General features: G+C 40.9%; 1 protein-coding gene across 9 annotated transcripts in view; it reads left to right on the top strand.

The window, feature by feature from the left end:
• PICALM (phosphatidylinositol binding clathrin assembly protein) overlaps window positions 1-19004 on the top strand; it is a 163543-nt gene that overhangs the window by 123067 nt on the left and 21472 nt on the right. For 2 of the 9 annotated variants that reach the window (XM_045020395.1, XM_045020381.1), the window contains exons 13-20: window positions 296-445; window positions 2983-3063; window positions 7130-7237; window positions 10767-10898; window positions 10994-11024; window positions 12386-12485; window positions 14716-14739; window positions 17279-17338. In XM_045020395.1, coding sequence (XP_044876330.1) covers window positions 296-445; window positions 2983-3063; window positions 7130-7237; window positions 10767-10898; window positions 10994-11024; window positions 12386-12485; window positions 14716-14739; window positions 17279-17338 — 686 coding nt within the window. The remainder of the gene's footprint in view (window positions 1-295; window positions 446-2982; window positions 3064-7129; window positions 7238-10766; window positions 10899-10993; window positions 11025-12385; window positions 12486-14715; window positions 14740-17278; window positions 17339-19004) is intronic. The other 7 variants (XM_045020431.1, XM_045020439.1, XM_045020387.1 and 4 more) reach the window with 6 other exon arrangements.

Here is a 19004-nt window from a genome sequence, read left to right on the forward strand (position 1 = left end):
GAAAATGACATGGCATTTAGAGACTGGGTAAGGCTGTAATTTTGTCTTAGGTTTTTCTCACCGGTTTACTGGCTTACAATTCTGCCATGTAAATTATTAATTGGTATTATGGTAATGCATTGGAATCGCATTCCAGAACCAGTACCTGTTGTTCTAGATGCAGTACAGACTAAAACAGTTGCTGCCCAGAGAGGAAAACAATGTGAACTCTTATCTCTTCTGCTGTTTCTAACAACTAATTCCTTACTAATTCAATTCTCCTTTCTTCTTTATCTTACTCGCTGGCATTGCACAGATCCTTTCTCTGCTACTGTTGATGCTGTTGATGATGCCATTCCAAGTCTAAATCCTTTCCTCACCAAAACTAATGATGCTGTTCATCTGTCTGTACCTTCTGATGTATCTACTTTCACCACTAGAACACCCACCCATGAAATATTTGTTGGTAATGTACCTTTTAGCTAAATAACTGCTATAAAATATTTCAGAAATTGAATTATTTTTAATCAAGTAAATTTTTTCCCCAGAAACAAACTAAAATTTGTGTTTTACTTTTGATTATTGGTGTGGGCTCACTATTTCATTTTAGAACTAGATGTACTAGAAGTTATCATAGCTGTATTAAAAATCATTGCTTAAGTAGTCTGTCGGACATTTCAAAGTTGTAGTTGAAGCATTCCTGCTCAAGTATGCTTATGTAATAAAGGGCTCTGAATTAAGTATATTTAAAGACCATATTTCATAAAATTCATAGGCATGCAAGAATGAGAATGGATGAAAATGCCGCTTTTGCTTTTGTCAGATTGTCATGACCTTGTTGTAAACGTGGCAGTTGAATCTGAATTTCTTTGGAGGCATGGAGTTTTTGTTTAGAAATTGTAATTTTTTAATTGTGGAGATAACATTAATATTGACATCACTGATCTAAAATATCTTGTTACTTTATTGACTTAAAAATTCTTCTTCACTCAGTGGACAGGTACTAGTTTACCATATAAATCACCATTTATAACTTGCTTAAAACACAGACACAGAGGCAGACCCCTTTAGCCACTGTAGACAAAACATCAGGACTGCTATGTTAAAAAGCCTCCTAAAACTTGTGTTGGGGAAGTACATCATAATTAGATTATTTCTCAATGTGAAGAATTGTCAGTTAACCTATTAAAAAGAATAAAAAAATAAAACTAATTACATGCAGGGCCGGCTCTAGGTTTTTTGCTGCCTGAAGCAAAAATTTTTTTGGCTGCCTCCCGTCCCAGCCCTGGGCTCCCCTGCACCCTCTGCCGCCCAGCCCTGGGCTCTCTTCCCCACCCACTACCCGCACCCCCTGCTGCCCCAGCCCTGGGCGCTCTTCTCTCCCCCCACCACCACCCTAGCACTGGGTTCTCTCTCCCCACCACCACCACCTGCACCCCCTACTGCCCCTCCGCCAGTGCTGACTCTGTCCGCTCCCCCGTTGCCTCCAGCTGGTCCAGTGCTGGCAGGGTCGGGGTAAGTAGTGGGGCTTCCGGGCCGCACCTCAGCCGAGGGTCCGTCCAGCCAGGGCTCCCACCTCCAGGACCAGCCGGGATCCCGGAGGGCAGAGCTGGGGGACCGCCCCGGCAGGGGGCTGAGGAGCCAGGACAGGGTAGCCCCAGAGGGAGTGGAGCTCCGGAGAGCAGGACGCGGGCCCCGCCCTCTATGGCCCCGCTGCTGCTGCTTCTGGCCGCCCTGCCGCAGTCCCTGGGCGGCTTGGGCTGCTTCGTCCAGCCCCGGCTGCGGCACTGGGGGGCGGCCGCCCTGCAGCACCTGCCAGCGGCTCCGTGCGCCCCACGGGGCAGCCCCCAGCCCGAGTGTCCCCTGCTTGGAGCCTGCTCAGCCCGGCCACATGGTGTGGCGCTGCTCCCCGACAGCGTGAACTGCAGAGGCCCCAGGGTGCCCGCTACGCATGACGCGCTGCTGCTGCCAGGGCCAGCTCTAGGCTTTTGCCGCCGGAAGGCCCCCCCCTCCCCCCCAAAAAAAGGCCAGAATGCCACCCTTGAAAATGTGCTGCCCCAAGCACGTGCTTGCTTTGCTGGTGCCTAGAGCAGGCCCTGATTACATGACAGCTTTTGTTTTTTAGAGTAAAGCTATTTCTGAAGACAGTCTTGCCAGACTGGCTGATCTTTTATTTTCACAATAAAAATCTTTCTTGAAATTGATCTGACGGGGGGAGCCCTGATAAGTATGTAAAAACCAAGTCACAACCTAGAATATATACTTATAGTCAAATCATAATTCCCTGAAAACTAGGTTTTTAATATGAAAAAAAGCCCCATATGCACTACTTTAACTGTAGTAGTACAAACAAGTCGCTACAATGTAAACATGATTTTAAGATAACTCCTGGTTCTTTAGATTTTCAGTCCATTTGCTGAACTAAACCCCCTTGTGGCAACAAAATATGAATCTACTATTCAACTGTATTATTATACTTCAGGTATTGGAGAAAATGCCTTAAGGTTTTTACAGAGACAAGGTGGGTGAGGTAATATCTCTTATTGGACCAACTCTGCTGGTGAGAGAGGTGTTTGAGCCACACACAGCTCCTCTTCAGGTCTGGGAAAGGTACTCACTGTGTTGCAGTAAAATGCAAGGTGGAGCAGATTGTTTAGCATAAATAGTTGGCACTTGAGGTTTTTACACTCATTTTTGTCTTCCAAAGATGTAAAACATGACATTTGAGCTAAAAAATGTACGTGTGTTTTAGTTGTAATTTTGCAACAGTGTCTTTCCCTTGATGTTCTAGATAATATAAAACTTTATTTCCATTTTTAAGGTGTTTGATATATTAGGTTGCCTCCTTTGGTTCCGTTTTATGATTAGAGTATACACAGGTTTAGTTTTTTTAATTTCAGTTCAAAGTATTTGACAAAATAAATAGTATGTTTTGGTTCTTTTCTTTCTGTAACTCTCCCTATTCTTTCTCTGCTCTTTCTGTTCTGTGATGTGACTTACCAGATTCATTTTGTGGCCCTCAAGCTTATCCTAATGCTTCTCATTTCCGCAATGAGCCCTCTACTGTAGCTGGTCTATTTGGAGGTAGGTAATGTGATATGGTTTTATCACAGACATGGCAACTTGAATTAATTTGATATGTGCCTAGAAGAGGGAAAACCTCTTGGTGCATTAGTTGGCTGACAAAACTGCATTGTTTTGATACATTGACTACAAATTTCCAATTACTCATATATCATTGCTTACCTTAAGTGCATCATGCAGATAGACAAGTGATTGACAAGACCTTATGTTTTAAACGTGTGCTAAATGTTTCTTTTAAGCACTAATGTGCAGTAAATAACTCCTCTGTTTCAAGGACACCATTCTAATATTCTACCATTGCTTCATCCCACACTGAACAGTTCCGTATGAAAAGCAACTGTGACAGCAGGCTCTAATTTTGTTTGTTCTTAAGCAGGGCCCTGTGTAAATCATGATTTCACAGAGGACAGAGGCATTGTGAAAATGCCATTTGTTAAAAAGAATGTCTCCAACAAAGTCTTTAAATATGAAAAATAACCTTAATCAATTTCAAGGATGGAATGAATTTTACAAGTTTGTGTGGAAGATTAAACTGCTGTGTGCATGTGACAGAAGTAAACATTTAATGAACTGCATGTGTTTGCTGCTAATTTTAGTTGCAAATTTGATTAAATATAGTTGTAAAACTCATTCTGTACAACTCCATGAAATTCAATACTTTTCCATTTACAGTGTTTTCTTAAAAAAAAAAAAAATAGTGATTTACACAGGGCCCTATTCCCAAGTGATCTTACCCTACCCCAGTACTCTAAGGTGGATGAGGAAGATACCAACATTTAGTTAAGGGGTTCTTTTTGTGTTCTGCTGACTGGTTTATTTGCTGGCATACCTTCCTGTTTCCCTCCTTCTTTATCTCTGCTTCTGTTGTAGAGCCCCTCTGTGCTAGGTGAGTCCACTGTTTAAGGACATCTGTTGTGTGAAATTATTGGTTTCTCCACTTGCAGGGTTGTAATGTGTCAATACAGCAACCTGATACTTGTGCAACCCCAGCAATGACATTATAGTGTGTCTACAAGTCATTAGATAGGTTGTCAATCACTGGCTGTCTGGTGTGGCTGTGCATTATGGGCCCTGTTGCTGTTATAGGGGTGTCTTCTCTGAAAAATCACAGGAGTTATTGTTTGAAGACACGTCAAAATTGCCTTTCAGTGAAGTATACAGGAATTGCTAAAGTTAGAGAAACTAACCTCTTGGGTGGTAATTCATAGACTTCAATGCCAGAAAGGACCATTGTATATCTCATCTGACCACCTGTGTACCAAAGGCCATACAGCTTCCCCAAAATAATTCCTAGAGCATATTTTTAAAAAATAAGTTCAGTCTTGATTTAAAAATTGCCAGTGATGGAGAATTCACCATAGCCCTTGGTAAATTGTTCCAATGGTTAATTATTCTCTGTTAAAAATGTATGCCTTATTTCTAATCTGAATTTGTCTAGCTTCAACTTCCAACCATTGGATCGTATTGTACCTTTTTCTGCTAGTCTGAAGAGCCTATTTATTCCCAATGTAGATACTTATAGACTGTGATCAAGTCATCCCTTAACATTCCTTTGTTAAGATAAATAGACTTTGCTCCTTGAGTTCTATCACTATAAGGCATTTTCTAATCTTTATTCTTCTGGCTCTTCTCTAAACCTTCTCCATTTATCAATGTCCTACTTGATTTGTATTCCAGCAGCTAGTGGCAAATACAGAAGTAAAATAGCCTTTCTACTCCTAGTCAAGGTTCCCATGTTTATCCATCCAAGGATCACGTTAGCTCTCCAGACTGCAGCATCACATTGGGAGCTCACGTTCAGCTGATTATCCCCTCTGGCCCCCAAATCTTTCTCAGAGTAACTGCTTCCCAGGATGCAGTCCCCCATCCATTTAATTAGAATTCTTCCATGCACATTTCAAGGTTAATGAAAAAGCAATGCAAAGCAAAAAACTTACTCTCTATCAAGAAAAACATGCAGAATCATGGGTTCTTGCTAACTCCTGTTTTCTCATCTTCCCGGCGGGATTATTTTTTGCTAAACACAAACTCCCTTAAGGATTTAAAGTTGGGGTTTTCCCTCCTCACTTGCTAAAATCTTCAAAATAAACTTATGGCTGAGTAATTGACTGGGTTGATGGCAGAAACCCAGGGGTAAAACTGACCTCCCCCACTCCACAGTTAGAAATTGATGAGTCCCTAATGCTGTTCTCTTGATTTATGTTTCTTACAGCTGAAAAATCCTAAAGCATGAGAGCAGGACACTTGTTTTGCAGAAGCAGACTCATTTTCTAAAGTAAAAGCATAGACTTTATTTAAATCAATCCTTGTGTTTCTGCAAAGATTGTTTTAAGAGCCACATTGTATCCTACCAGATAGATTTGTCACTAAAATCTGAAATCTCTGAAATGGACTTATTTCCCTTGTCTTGCCATAAACTCAGTGTTTAAAGTTGCTTTGTAATAAAAATTAGCTGTCTAACAGTTCTTTAGCTCTTTATTGGTGCTTTTGCTTCGACTTAACTGTGTGTTCCTTTAAGGCAGCTAAAATGGTGTGACTGGTAACAGAAATTTTATTTCTCCAAGAGCTTTGTATTTTGTCAAGGTTAAACAACTTTAAACGCTAATTTTGTTGAGGTGAAATAGTTTTTCACTGTAGATAAACAGATAAATTTCAACAGAAGTAAGAAAAGTGGGGAAAAAAAGTATGGTCTTTGATCAATTGTTTCTTTTGATTAAGATACTTTTATTCCTAGGTAAACTTGATATTGTCTAATCTCCATTCCTTGACTCTGTGGTATAAGAAGCAGAGCTGCTACTGTTACACTCGTCAGGGAAACAAGTTTTAAAATGCTAAATATTTTTATGGAGCCTTTCATGTAATAGTTATCTTACTTATTTATCCGCCAAAGTAAAATGGCAACGGTTGCAATATACACTTCAAATAAAACTCAGTATTAATTTTGGTTTTATGTTCCTGTATTTAATATAGTGAACTGGCTCATAAACTTCCACTTATTACCTAGTACTTAATAGTATATTAAACTTCCAAAGTGGTGGTGTACAAACATTAAATAATTCTTGCAACATGTGAGATCGTGACTACTGTGTTCCACATAGAATTGTATCAAATAACAGAACAGACATTATAAAAATATTGGTAGTAACAGTGTCTAAGTAGCTTCTATTATCAGTTGTCTCATAGTAGATTGTCTTTGTTTGTACATTGGTGAGACATCTGCCCTAGGAATGTGATTTTGCTGCAATAAAACCATGCTGTTAAGTAGTCGCACTCCACCTGTTAGCATAGAGACATGGGAGAATTTGGCAGGGAGATTATATGCACAGGGTTAAGCTTGAGGAGGATTCTCTACCCACCCACTTTCCGTTTATGTGAAAGTGTGGTGGTGGCACAGCTGTGAGCATTGGGTGAGAAAAGGCTGTATATTATTTAGTCCTAATCTACACTAAAAATTTTAGATGGACCTAACTATGTTGCACAGGATTGTGAAAAATTCACATCTTTGAGCCCCATAGTTAAGCTGATTTAACCCCCAGTGTACATGTATCTAGGCTGACAGAAGAATTCTTCCATCCACCTACGTACCGCTATTTGTGGAGGTGGATTATCTACATAGACAGAAAAGCCCCTTCCATTGATGTAGAAAAGCATTTCTACATTATGGCAGTGCAGCTGTACTGCTGTAGTGCCTCTAATGCAGACATGCCCTAAGTATCACCAAAAAAAAGTTAGTGTCTTGGGATTCTGTGCCTGTATATTGCTGACCTTGCCTCCTGGGAATCTGTTGGGGATAAAAAAGCAGCCCCTTTTAAGGGAAGGAAAATGGATTTGGAAAACACTACTTGGAGCAAACCACTACCCAGATACTTTCCTGTGTGCATTTCTACTTCAGGGAGTGATCTGGGCTTTAAGAGGTTTTTTCCATACACTCACTTATTCAATCATTGCAGCTATTGGATAATACTCAAATCTATACACATGGGTTGGTATATCCTCTTTCAGACAGAAAGTGGAGTTGTGGAACAATTGCTATATAATCCATTTGTACTCTTTATATTTTGTTCAGGGTTCACTCCTTCTCCTGTTGCTCAACCACAGCCCGTAGCTGGCCTTAATGTTGACTTTGAGTCTGTGTTTGGAAACAAATCTTCTAATGTCGTCGTAGATTCTGGTGGTAAGAGAGGCTTTCATTAATATCAATGTAGGCAACAAATGTGCTTTAATTATTGGGCATCTGTGGAAGGTAGATCTCTTAAGAATGGCCATACTAGGTCAGACCAAAGGTCCATTTACTCCAGTATCCTGTCTTCTGACAGTGGCCAATGCCAGGTGCCCCAGAGAGAATTAACAGAATGGGCAGTCACCAAGTGATCCATTTCCTGTCTTCCATTCCCAGTTTCTGGCAAACAGAGGCTAGGGACGTTTGTTTCTGGTGTGAACAAATGCAGATTGCTATGAAGAGACTCCAGCTGGTGAAAGCAAAGTGGAGTTAAACTTGCAATAGCAGCATCTTTCACTTTGTGTGTCTTTTTTGTGTTTTGCTAATTAAAGGGCTGCTCCTTTCTACTGAATATTTTTATAGGGATTGCTCTATAATATTTAGAATCACTCCTTTTATTTAGACCCTGATCCTGCAAACACTTATGCACAGTGATGAGCTGCCAAAATCTTAACAACTGGTTCCCTATAAAAAGTTCTGATTTAAGGGATGTGCCACAGTATGTATTTTTTGTACCAATAGGGTTACCATACGTCTGTATTTTCCCAGGAGGAATTTTTAAAATTTAAAAATTTCTCCTGGACGACGATTTAAGAACCAAAAAGCCCGACATGTCCAGGAAAATACATCTGTATGTTAACCCCACCTAAAGTTCTTTATTAAAAAGATGGGCCTGAACTAGAAATGAGCTCCATTTCACATATGTGGGTCCCCGCCACTCCCTGGGGGTGTGCTAGGGTGACCAGATGGGTCTTTTTCTTATATAGGCTCCTATTACCCCCCCATCCCGATTTTTCACACTTGCTGTCTCGTCACCCTAGGGTGTGCACATGTGTGGGTCCCAGCTGCTCCCTACCCCCCTCATTGTAGCAGGTGTGCAGGGTTACTGCCCTGGGAACTGCAAGGCACCAATGGACGTGGGGCTGGCTGCAGACGGGTGTGGGGCAGGGCTAGCTGGAGACAGGAGGGTGTGTGGTTGGCTGGAGGCAAGGGGGTGCAGGGTTGGCTGGAGGCAGGGCAGGGAATGACTGGAGGTAGGGGCTGGCTGGAGATGGGGGTGTGGAGCTAGCTGGCTTTGGGCGGGGCCGCAGGGGGTGGAGCAGGGGTTGGCTGGAGATAGGACAGGGGCTGTGGCGGGGGCTGGCTGTGGGCAGGAGTTGTGGCGGGGGCTGGTGTGGGCAGGGCGGGGGCATGGTAGGGGCTGGCTGTGGGCAGGGGGTGCGGGGCTGGCTGGAGACGGGCTGGCTGTGGGCAGGAGTTGTGGCGGGGGCTGGTGTGGGCAGGGCGGGGGCATGGTAGGGGCTGGCTGTGGGCAGGGGGTGCGGGGCTGGTTGGAGACGGGCTGGCTGCGGGCAGGGTGGTGGGTACTCACTGGGAGAGCAGCTTGGAGCAGCCTGAGCTGCAGATCGCAGCCCAGGCCCAGCAGAGCAGCCGGGGACCCACCAGGCAGCAGCGGCAGCCCCAGGGCCAGGCAGTGGCTCACATGGCTCCCGCAGCGCCCCCGGCGGCCAGAGGAGGAATTACATCACTTCCCGGCCAGAGCCCACCAAAGCCGCAGCACCCCCTTGCAGGGAAGCAGCTTAACAACCAGTTCTAAAACTGCTTCAGAATTTAACAACCAGTTCTGCTTATGCATGCAAGTAACTTCACACAGGTTATTTTTTACTGCTTCAGTGGGACTAAGCACAAAGTTCAGCACATGCATAAATATTTGCAGAACTGGCCATAGTTACTTACCGGATCAAAAGGCTATATAATTTAACCTAATATGCCATGAACTACAAAGTTAAATTCTGTCTTCACTGTGTAGTGCTGTGAAATTAAAAGGCATTTTTCTACACTGTTTAAAATAATGACCATACTGGGTCAAACCAATCATCTGTCTAGCCCAGTATCCTATCTTCCAACAGTGGATGATGCCAGATACTTCAGTAGAAATTAACGGAACAGGACAATTATCAAATGAGGCATCCCCTGTTGTCCAGTCCCAGCTTCTGGCAGTCAGAAGATTAAGGACACCCAGAGATTGGGGTTGCATCCCAATAGCCTTTGATGGACCTATCCTCCATGAATTTACCGTATTCTTTTTGTGTTATCTGAAGGGGTAAATAACACTTCCTTATTCACTTTTTCCCACCATTCATGATTTTATAGACCTGTATCATATCCCCCCCTTAGTTGTCTCTTTTCTAAGATGAAAAGTCTCTTTTTAATCTTTCCTCATATGGAAACTGTTCCATATTCCTAATTATTTTTGTTCCTGTACTTTTTCCAATTCTAATGTATCTTTTTTAAGTTGGGGTGACCAGAACTGTATGCAGCAGTCAAGGTGTGGACATACCATGGAGTTATATAGTGGCATTATATTTTCTGTCATCTTATTTATCCCTTTCCTAACGGTTCCTAATATTCTGTTAGCTTTTTTTGACTGCTGCTGTACATTGAGCAGATGTTTTCAGAGAGCTATCCACGATGATGCCAAGATTTCATTCTTGATTTGGACCCTGTCTCTGTCTATGTATAGTTGGGATTATGTTTTCCAGTGTGCATTGTTTTGCATTTATCAACATTGAATTTCACCTGCCATTTTGTTGCCCAATCACCCAGTTTTGTGAGATCCCTTTGCAATCTGCTTTGGACTTAACTGTCTTGAGTAATTTTGTATTGACTGCAATCTTTGCCTCCTCACTGTTTACTCCTTTTTCCCGTTCATTTATGAATACGTTGAACAGCATTGGTCAAATTACAGATCCTTGGGGATCCCCGCTTTTTACCTCTCTCCACTGTGAAAACTGACCGTTTCCTATCTTTTAACGGGTTCTGATCTATGAGGACCTTCCCTCTTATTAATTAACCGAAGGTTAACAGTTAACCTAAGCTTTCAAATCTGCTTTATTTCTGATTTTTTTTAATTTGTGTTTAAATAATTTGGACCTTAATCTTTTTTTAGGGCATGATCATTTTAAGATCAAGATAGCAAATTGCCAAAGCCAGTTGGTACACACTTAACAGAGAAATTGGATTTATACTGAGTACCTTTAATTCTTTTGAGCACTCAGTAGTTAAATCTTTTATGCACCTTTGGGTTAGCATTCCTGTGCCTTTTTTAAAAAAGAATTTTTTCTGCAACAGGAAAATTTAGAGGAGTTTTGACCTTTAAAACTATAGATGCTATCCTGAAAACCTTCCATACTTGGAATTTGCATTGCATTCAATAGGAGTTTCTCACACATAGGGTTTGAAGGATCAGTCTCAAAGCAGCTGTTCTTCTGTGTCATTAATATCCCTGTTTGCAGTTGAGGTGTAATGGCTTTATTCCTTTTATATACTGTAGTTTTGTGCAACACTTGATTCAGTCTTCCATATTTTTAACCAATGTTTTGTTGGACTCCTTACACCCTCCCCCCTTGGTGTAAATATGTAATCTGATCTTCAGTGGAAGCCTCAAGTTTAAGGCCTGTTTTATGTGTTTTATCATTTTAAGGCTTTGATGAATTAGGTGGACTCCTAAAACCAACAGTGACCTCTCAAAACCAGAATCTTCTGGTTGCCAAGCTGCCACCTAACAAGTTAGTATCAGATGATCTGGATTCATCCTTAGCCAACCTCGTAGGCAGTAAGTATTTGTTGGAAATCTTAAGATAAGTGTGTGTGTAATTGTATAAAATGAACAGGCTATTTCAGTAATTTTTTTCCCCCATTTTGTGGCAGATTTGGGCATTGGAAATGGAACTACTAAAAAGTGAGTGTTTGTTTTTAATCAAACTTGGAAAATTTCTTGGATTTTTAACGGCTTATTCTTGATAGTATTTAGCACTTCATGTTCATAACCACTTTGTGCATACTAATCTTTACAGCATCTCTGAGGAAATCTGTATTATCTCCATTTTACAGAGGAGGAAACTGAAACCTAGGTGAAGTGACTTGACCCACAGCTACTTGTGGGGTGGGATCAGGGCAGCAGCAACAACGCTCAGATTAGAGTTTAGGTCTAAATCCTGTTGCTGTTACTGTGTTAATTGGTCTGGACCCTGATGCCTGTTGCTCTTATTTAGTGAATAAACTTCATAAAATACGTAGTTTCTTGGTCATTCAGTATGTTTTTTTAGTATTACAATGCATGCCTACAATAACTAGCAGCTCCTTAACAGACCTCAACACATCCCATTTCCAAACATCTGAAATAAATTTAGCTGTGTGTAGTATCCCATGAAGTTTAAGAAATCTGGGGTGTGATGGGCCAGTAGGAGGAAAGTGAACTCCTGATCCAGAATAATTGTGATCAGCTTTGATGTTGTATTTAACATCAAGCACAATTAGCCTCAGCAACTCCAGCACCACTGCAAAGAACAGAATTCTGTCAATCTAGTTAGGGCTGCTGTGGGGTAGTCTGTACACAAACACTGTTCTAGCCTTGAAACCATCCAGGAATTTGTACACATTTGCTCCTGCCCACGTTATAATTTGACCTGCAGAAATGGAGCCAGGGCCGGCTCTAGACCCCAGCGCGCCAAGCAGGCGCGTGGGGCGGCCCTTTCCCTGGGGGGCGGCATTTGGCTCCGGTGGACTTGCCGCAGGCATGCCTGCGGGAGGTCCACCGGAGCCCGGGACGAGCGGACCTACCGCAGTCATGACTGCGGCGGGTCCCCTCTTCCCGCAGCTCCAGTTGAGCTCCCGCAGGCATGCCTGCGGGAGCTCAGCCGGAGCCGCGCGAAGAGGGGACCGGCCGCGGGACCGGGAAAGGGGCGGCGCTGCGCACGGCTGCTTGGGGCAGCCTATTTTCTAGAGCCGCCCCTGAATGGAGCTAATAGTATTACACTGCATCTAGGCTAAGAAAAGTAGTTGAGTTTAGGTCAATCTTAGCAAGCTTCTGTTAGCTGAATCTGATGTATGTTTTCTCTAGTCCAGACCAGGTTTACTGTGACTGTACAACTTGATTTGGTGACTAGGCTCTTAAGGAGTTAGTACTAAGCTCTTAAGGGGTCAGTATTAATGTAGATTTTCACCTTGTGGAAAGACCGAGCTTATTTGACTAATGTACTATATGTAAGGATGGTGCAAAGAAAATCTGTTTTCTAACATTTTTTAAAAATTTATTTGAAGTGATGTCAATTGGACTCAGCCAGGCGAAAAGAAATTAACTGGTGGTTCCAACTGGCAGCCCAAGGTTGCACCCACAACTGCATGGAATGCTCCAACAATTGTAAGTGAATGAAGATTCTGAAGTAGTGAATCTATGTAACTTAAAATATAGGCAAACATGCAATATAAAGTTGTGGAGATGATGAGTAATTACAGTGGATAGGTTATGAAGATTATTTGAATAATAAATGGTCAGGTTGAGAATGTATATTGCTATAGTAAAAGTAACTGGATGGCCAACTTCATTTAGATTATTTCCCCTTTATCAGATATGCTGTTTCATTGCATATGACTAAGGCTAAGATTTAGCCATGGGTAATTTTACTAAAAGTCATGGACAGGTCACAGGCAATTAAAAAAAAAAATAAAAAAATTCACAGCTCTGTGACCTATCCATGACTTGTACTGTATACTCCTGACTAAATCTTGGGTGTTCTGGGGGGCTCCAGGAGCACAACTGGAGGGGTGGGGAGGTCGTCTGCTGGTATGGAGGGGAGGTGGGGCACCCCCTGCTCTGAAGTGGGGGCTCCAGGGTACCCATTGGTACTGGGACAGGCCTTGGAGACCCCATGCTTGCTCCAGGGGCGACAGTCTGGGACTGCTGCCACTGCTGCTGGGGGGGGGGGGTGGCCCAGGGCCACCCAAGATGCTCCAGCGGCTCTGGAGTCAGTTGTACCTGCTGACTGTCTTCCATGACCTCCGTGGCAGACTTACATGTGACTTATTCTGTAACGCGAGCGTGAATTTATACTGTAAACTAAAAGTATTGCTAGGGCAGAAACTTAGGTTGTAGAGCATCAAACCCTTAGTAATTATTTGAGTAGGGTAACTTGACCTTTTGGAAATAGTGGTGATGGTTGGGGCTACTCTTCATTCTGAATGCTGTTTGGAAGTGTGGAAATATACTTGCTCTTGAAATATAATACTGTGTGGTGAAGCTGTATGTCATTGGTTTTAAACCTGTTCAAATGGCAGCATGGACCCCACTGAAAATCTTAGACAAGTCTGCAGGCCGCTAGGTTGAAAACCACTGTTCTGTGGTAACCACTACCTTTCATGGACCCCTTAGCCTGGGGCTCCACGGACTGTCTAAGAACCACTGCTGTATGTCACAACACTGAGCCTGCTCTGTGACTTGAGGCAGGAAGTAGTGCATCTTCTGCTACCCAAGGGTGTGGGAAGTGATGTTACAGGGATAGGTGCCTTAGAAATGTGTACAACTAGTACAGTCACACTCTGAAGTGTGTGCTTGCTTTTAATACATGTCTCCACTTAACACCTTCAGTGACCAATCTGATTTTTCTCTAGTTTACAACTCCATTACAGATGGCATGTATTGTGGATAACGTGTTTTTACCAAAGTGGTTTGTTCTCCCATCCATTAATGTATGTGCTGAGAGAGGGAGGAAAGGATATACTTGAGCAGCTCCCAGTTACGCTGGTGGGACCTACATGTGTAAATTCTACTCTCTCTTTTACCACAAACTGGAGAATAGTATACAAGCATAGTAAACATAACAAAACAAGTGTTTTGAGCTATTATATCAAATGGTATTAAACAATTTTGTGATTTAACAATGAAACACATGATTTGTTACAGATTTGGAAAGAGAAACAATCTCTCTCTTCAGGTCATCTACCTGCTCTCATTTTGGGTGGCAGCTGCCAACTCAGATCTTGTATGCAGGTGAAAGTGGTTGTGGATATTACAGTTTCTGTAGTACTCACCTACTACCTGAATGACTTGCTAGCAGTTGGATATTTCTCATGTGCTTGAAAATACTTAATTGTTGTCATAGCACAATATACGATATCTTTATATCTTGTAACATATCATTCCATTTCTAACCAGTTCTTTTATTAATATTTAAAGACACTGTCAAGGCATCTTGTTTTATACAAAACCTTTTGCTCACTATTAAATTGTTTGAAAAAACTTAGGAGGAAATTGGTTTGTTCATCAAATTCTTCTCCACTTTGTCCATTAGTCTATTTATTGTAGCGCTGTGCTGCTGCTTGATAAACTTTTGAAAACTAGGAAGAATATGTTTTTGGAAAATAAGTGCACACACAAATAAATGGATTATACAAACAGGTATGAAACCCATCAACCTTGCCAGTGTCACTTAAAAGATTTATTCAATGACTTGAATTACAAGAGTTTTTATTTTAGGGCAGACATTAAGTATACTTGTGAACTAAAATGCTATCTGTGTATATTCTGTTGTGTAAGTACTTGTTTCTAATCCAGTATTATTGCATTATGTAATTGTTCTCCCCGGAAAATACAGAATGGCATGCATTTTCCACAATACGTAAGTGAAAAAAAAAACCAACAGCCTTTTTGCAATCAATTGGCATGCTATATTAACCACTGCTGTAGCAGAATCTCATAACCTTCCTGCTATTACACATTTCTCATATTAAGATCTTTGGTGTGCAGAAGATTTGAGCTTTTCTTAGCATATACAAATCTCATGGGTGTTCTGCAGGCTCCTGACTCGAATGATAGCATGGGAAATACTGAGATTTTTTTTTCCTTGCTTAAAACTATGCCATTTGCTGCCAGATAGCTGGGTCTGTGTCTGTGCTGCCTTTAATGCATCTGGTAAAGTTTGAAGATAAGTTGTGTGTGTTTGAATAATTGCATGAAATCTCACAGGCTTCTGTTACAATTGGCACTTTATTCACTTTTATTGTAGATCTTGTTTTCAAGTAGGGAGAGACCAATATGTCATTTATGTTCAAATAAACTAAGAGAAAATCCCAGCTCATGATTAAGTTTATAAAGGGCAAGCAATAACTTGTGCATTGTTTTCTTGGAGGAATGCAGTCTTACTCACAGATCATCTTTTTGTATTTCAACAATATTGGTCTTTCCCTGTATTTAGTTTTCATTATGGGATAATTTTAACAGTGGAGGATGTAAAGTTTGTTCTGGAGCACTCTATAGATATAGATATAGATACAGAGAGAGAGGAGAGAGAGCATTTGTGTGTATATGTATGTGTACACATACATATAATGTGAATGATTTAAAGAATGTTCAAAGCTTTTTGAACTGAATAATATTTAGATAGTTACTGTACAATCTAGGTAATTCTTTAAACACTGAAACTTGTTCTAATAGCTACTAGAATGCTAATTACCATTGGCTAGTGCATATTAAAGAGCAGCTGATACCTCAGAAAATTAATGTTCTATTCAGAACTAGTCCTCCTTGTATCACACTTCTGGGGTTGGGTTGTGAGGGTGAAATTACCTGCCTGTGGAATATTGTTCCCTACAACATATCTTTCGCCAGTGTAGTTCTGAATGACACAAGTAACAATTATTCCGCCACTTTCCTTGAGAGTCTCTTCCCAAATAAAATCTTTGTAATATAAGAGACATGCATGAAAGCATGATCTTGGAGTTTGTCTGGTTCAGTCTTCTGTAGTGTCATGAATTATAATTTCCACAGCGAAGAACTGGGATGTCACAAGCAGAGCATTATTAATTGCAAATGAGGGATTAACAGGAGGTGGAGCAGATCAAGTTCCCTAGATATCACAGTCTATTGGTACTTGATAAGTACTCAACTAGATAATGTTCTTAGACAAAGTTCTTGTCTCCGTGCAAAAGTCTGCCCTAATAAATAGGGTCAGGAACATGGGAAAGTGGAAAGACAAAGGAAGGAATATATAAGTATGCAGAATTGCTTTTAAACAGAATACATCTTTTGCTGCCTCCTGCTTTCTAAGAGGTATCAGAGGGTTTTTATATATGCATTGCATTTTTTAAACAGTAGGGGATATATGATCAGTTTACTGTTGACAGAGATAAAGCCTAGAGCAGGGATGCCAGTCTCATTCTTCCACTTCACAATAGCTGTCATGTAATGTTAATTTATATAGACTGAATGGTATTGGTAGTGATTTACCATGTTTTAATGCATTGTAATAACTAGGGTATTCCTAACAATTGAAAAGAAACTCATTTTAGAGTAGCAGATCAATGTTCTGTACCCACTTGTAAATACTGTGGGACAGTGTCTGCACTGGGATTTTAGGGCTACCTCTTATCATTGCTCTAGCACAGGTGCAACTCCACCAGTGACCAGCATTGAACTGTGTTACCATGTCACCTAGACCTACTATGAATTGGGTTAGACAGCAAGCTGGTAAAACATTGAAAGCCAGCCAGCATTAGAACTCCCACTGCTAGGACTGGCACAGCTGTATCAGTGCTAAGGTAATGGATACCCCCCCTAAAATCTTTAGTGTGTATGTAGCCTAGTTTGGAAAGAGAGAACTTCTGATGTTTTTACTATAACCGCAGTAACTTGGCCTTTATATTGGTTCCATTTTTAGAATTACCTGGGCACAGTTACTTCAGTAAAATAAGTAGTAAGTTTTATACTTCATAGGATTCGGGCAGTATTCACTTTTGTCATATAATCATATTGATTTTATTTGTGGATACTATATGTAAATATTTCCTGCATTTCCTATTAAGTACAAAACATACATATTTAGATCTCTATACATTCTTTGGACTGAAGACTCAGAAATCTCTAGGTGGATCTTTAGATTACTATGAGTCAAAACCCTAACAGATTTGCTCTTGTCTGTAATTTATACATATGTCAAGTCTTTCTAGAAACCTTGAGCATAAGTATTGCAATTGATCTGAAATCAGATCAACTTTAACAGAAACCTACAAATGCTAATAGGTGTCAGTTGATCTTTTTTGCTATATTAGTAACATGCTGTCTAGTCAGTGCTCCGTTTGACACTTAAAGGCAATGTATTATCTTGTATGCATCTCAGTCAGTCTTCCATGCAGTTCAGAGTTATCTCTTTTCTATGTCAGGCACCACCTGTAATGGCCTATCCTGCTACAACACCAACAGGAATGATGGGATATGGAATGGTTAGTGAAATTTCCTGTTACTTAATTTGCCATAAATATGGTTTACTTGTTACTTTTATTATGAGGTAGCTGCAAACATAAAGCATTCTAGGAGCAATATGTCACTTGGCCTAAACGTGTTAAGTAGGTTTAATATCAGTTCCTCTTGTTTGTTCTTCGCTGAATCACTCAATCCCATTTTTCTGCACAAAAATAAACTATGGCTCTTAAACCTCATCTCTACCCTTTTCTTCTTCACCTAGCCCCTTGATGACTTATTCCATACATTTAGTATGTATTGAATGAAGTAGTCACCAAGCTCCTTGTTCATCTTCCATTAGTTACTAAATTCTCCCTCAGGTTTTCATCTTTCCATAACTCCGAGAACTCTTCTTTAGCGTCTCCCCTTTTTTAATGTCCTTACTGAGGCAGAAGAGTTTTATTGGATGACTATTAAGGAAATACTTAAAGCTATATTTCAGGAGACTCAACATCATGAAGAAAGAAAACTCATGTAGTTGTATATTGGTCAGATCTTTGTCTCTAGAACTTCAAATCTGAAGTAGCAACACAAATATATAGAAATCTCGCTCTTTGTTGTACCAATATAATAAAAAAAAAATCAGCAGGATCTTATTAAGAGGGATAAGGCAAAGATGCCACATTTATTGTAAATACCATAACAAAACAAAAGACAATGTTTTTCTACTTATTTCTATCACTACTTATTCCTTATACACACACAGACACAGACACAGACACACACACACACACACACACACACACACACATATTCATTCACACAATCATTCATTCAGGTTCTGTATAGATGTTATAGTTACCAGCCTAGATGTTGCTCATGCCAAGTTACTGGCCAGGTACCTTGGTCATGAGGATGGAGCCGAGTTTTCCCTTGCCTTTTCTTAAACATTTTAAATTTTGTTCAGCGAGCAGCACTGTCTGGTCCCTGGGACCCTCTTGTTGCTCCTGATATATATATATATATATATATTTTCTTTTTCTGCTACCTTCACGGAGGCCAACAGATTTAGTTAACAATTTTCCTACTACCCACACGGGGGCCAGCAGTTTTTGTTAACAATTTTCCTTTTCCTACTACCCACCCGGGGGCCAGCAGGTTTTGTTAACAATTTTACTTTTCCTACTACCCACCCGGGGGCCAGCAGGTTTTGTTAACAATTTTACTTTTCCTACTACCCACCCGGGGGCCAGCAGTTTTTGTTAACAATTTTACTTTTCCTACTACCCACCCGGGGGCCAGCAGGTTTTGTTAACAATCTTTATGAGCTCTTTATTTTCCTGCTACCTACACGGGGGCCAGCAGTTTTGGTTAACCAAGAATAGAACCGTGCTCTGTAGAGCCGGTTGTGTGCACACAGAATGGTTTACAATAAGTGAGGCAAAAATACCAATAATCCCCCTTTCGCTATTCTCCACCAAAATGTTGTACCAATATAATAAAAAAAAAATCAGCAGGATCTTATTAAGAGGGATAAGGCAAAGATGCCACATTTATTGTAAATACCATAACAAAACAAAAGACAATGTTTTTCTACTTATTTCTATCACTACTTATTCCTTATACACACACAGACACAGACACACACACACACACACACACACACACACATATTCATTCACACAATCATTCATTCAGGTTCTGTAT

The sequence above is a fragment of the Mauremys mutica genome, chromosome 1 (assembly GCF_020497125.1).
Source record: "Mauremys mutica isolate MM-2020 ecotype Southern chromosome 1, ASM2049712v1, whole genome shotgun sequence".
NCBI lineage: Eukaryota > Metazoa > Chordata > Testudines > Geoemydidae > Mauremys > Mauremys mutica.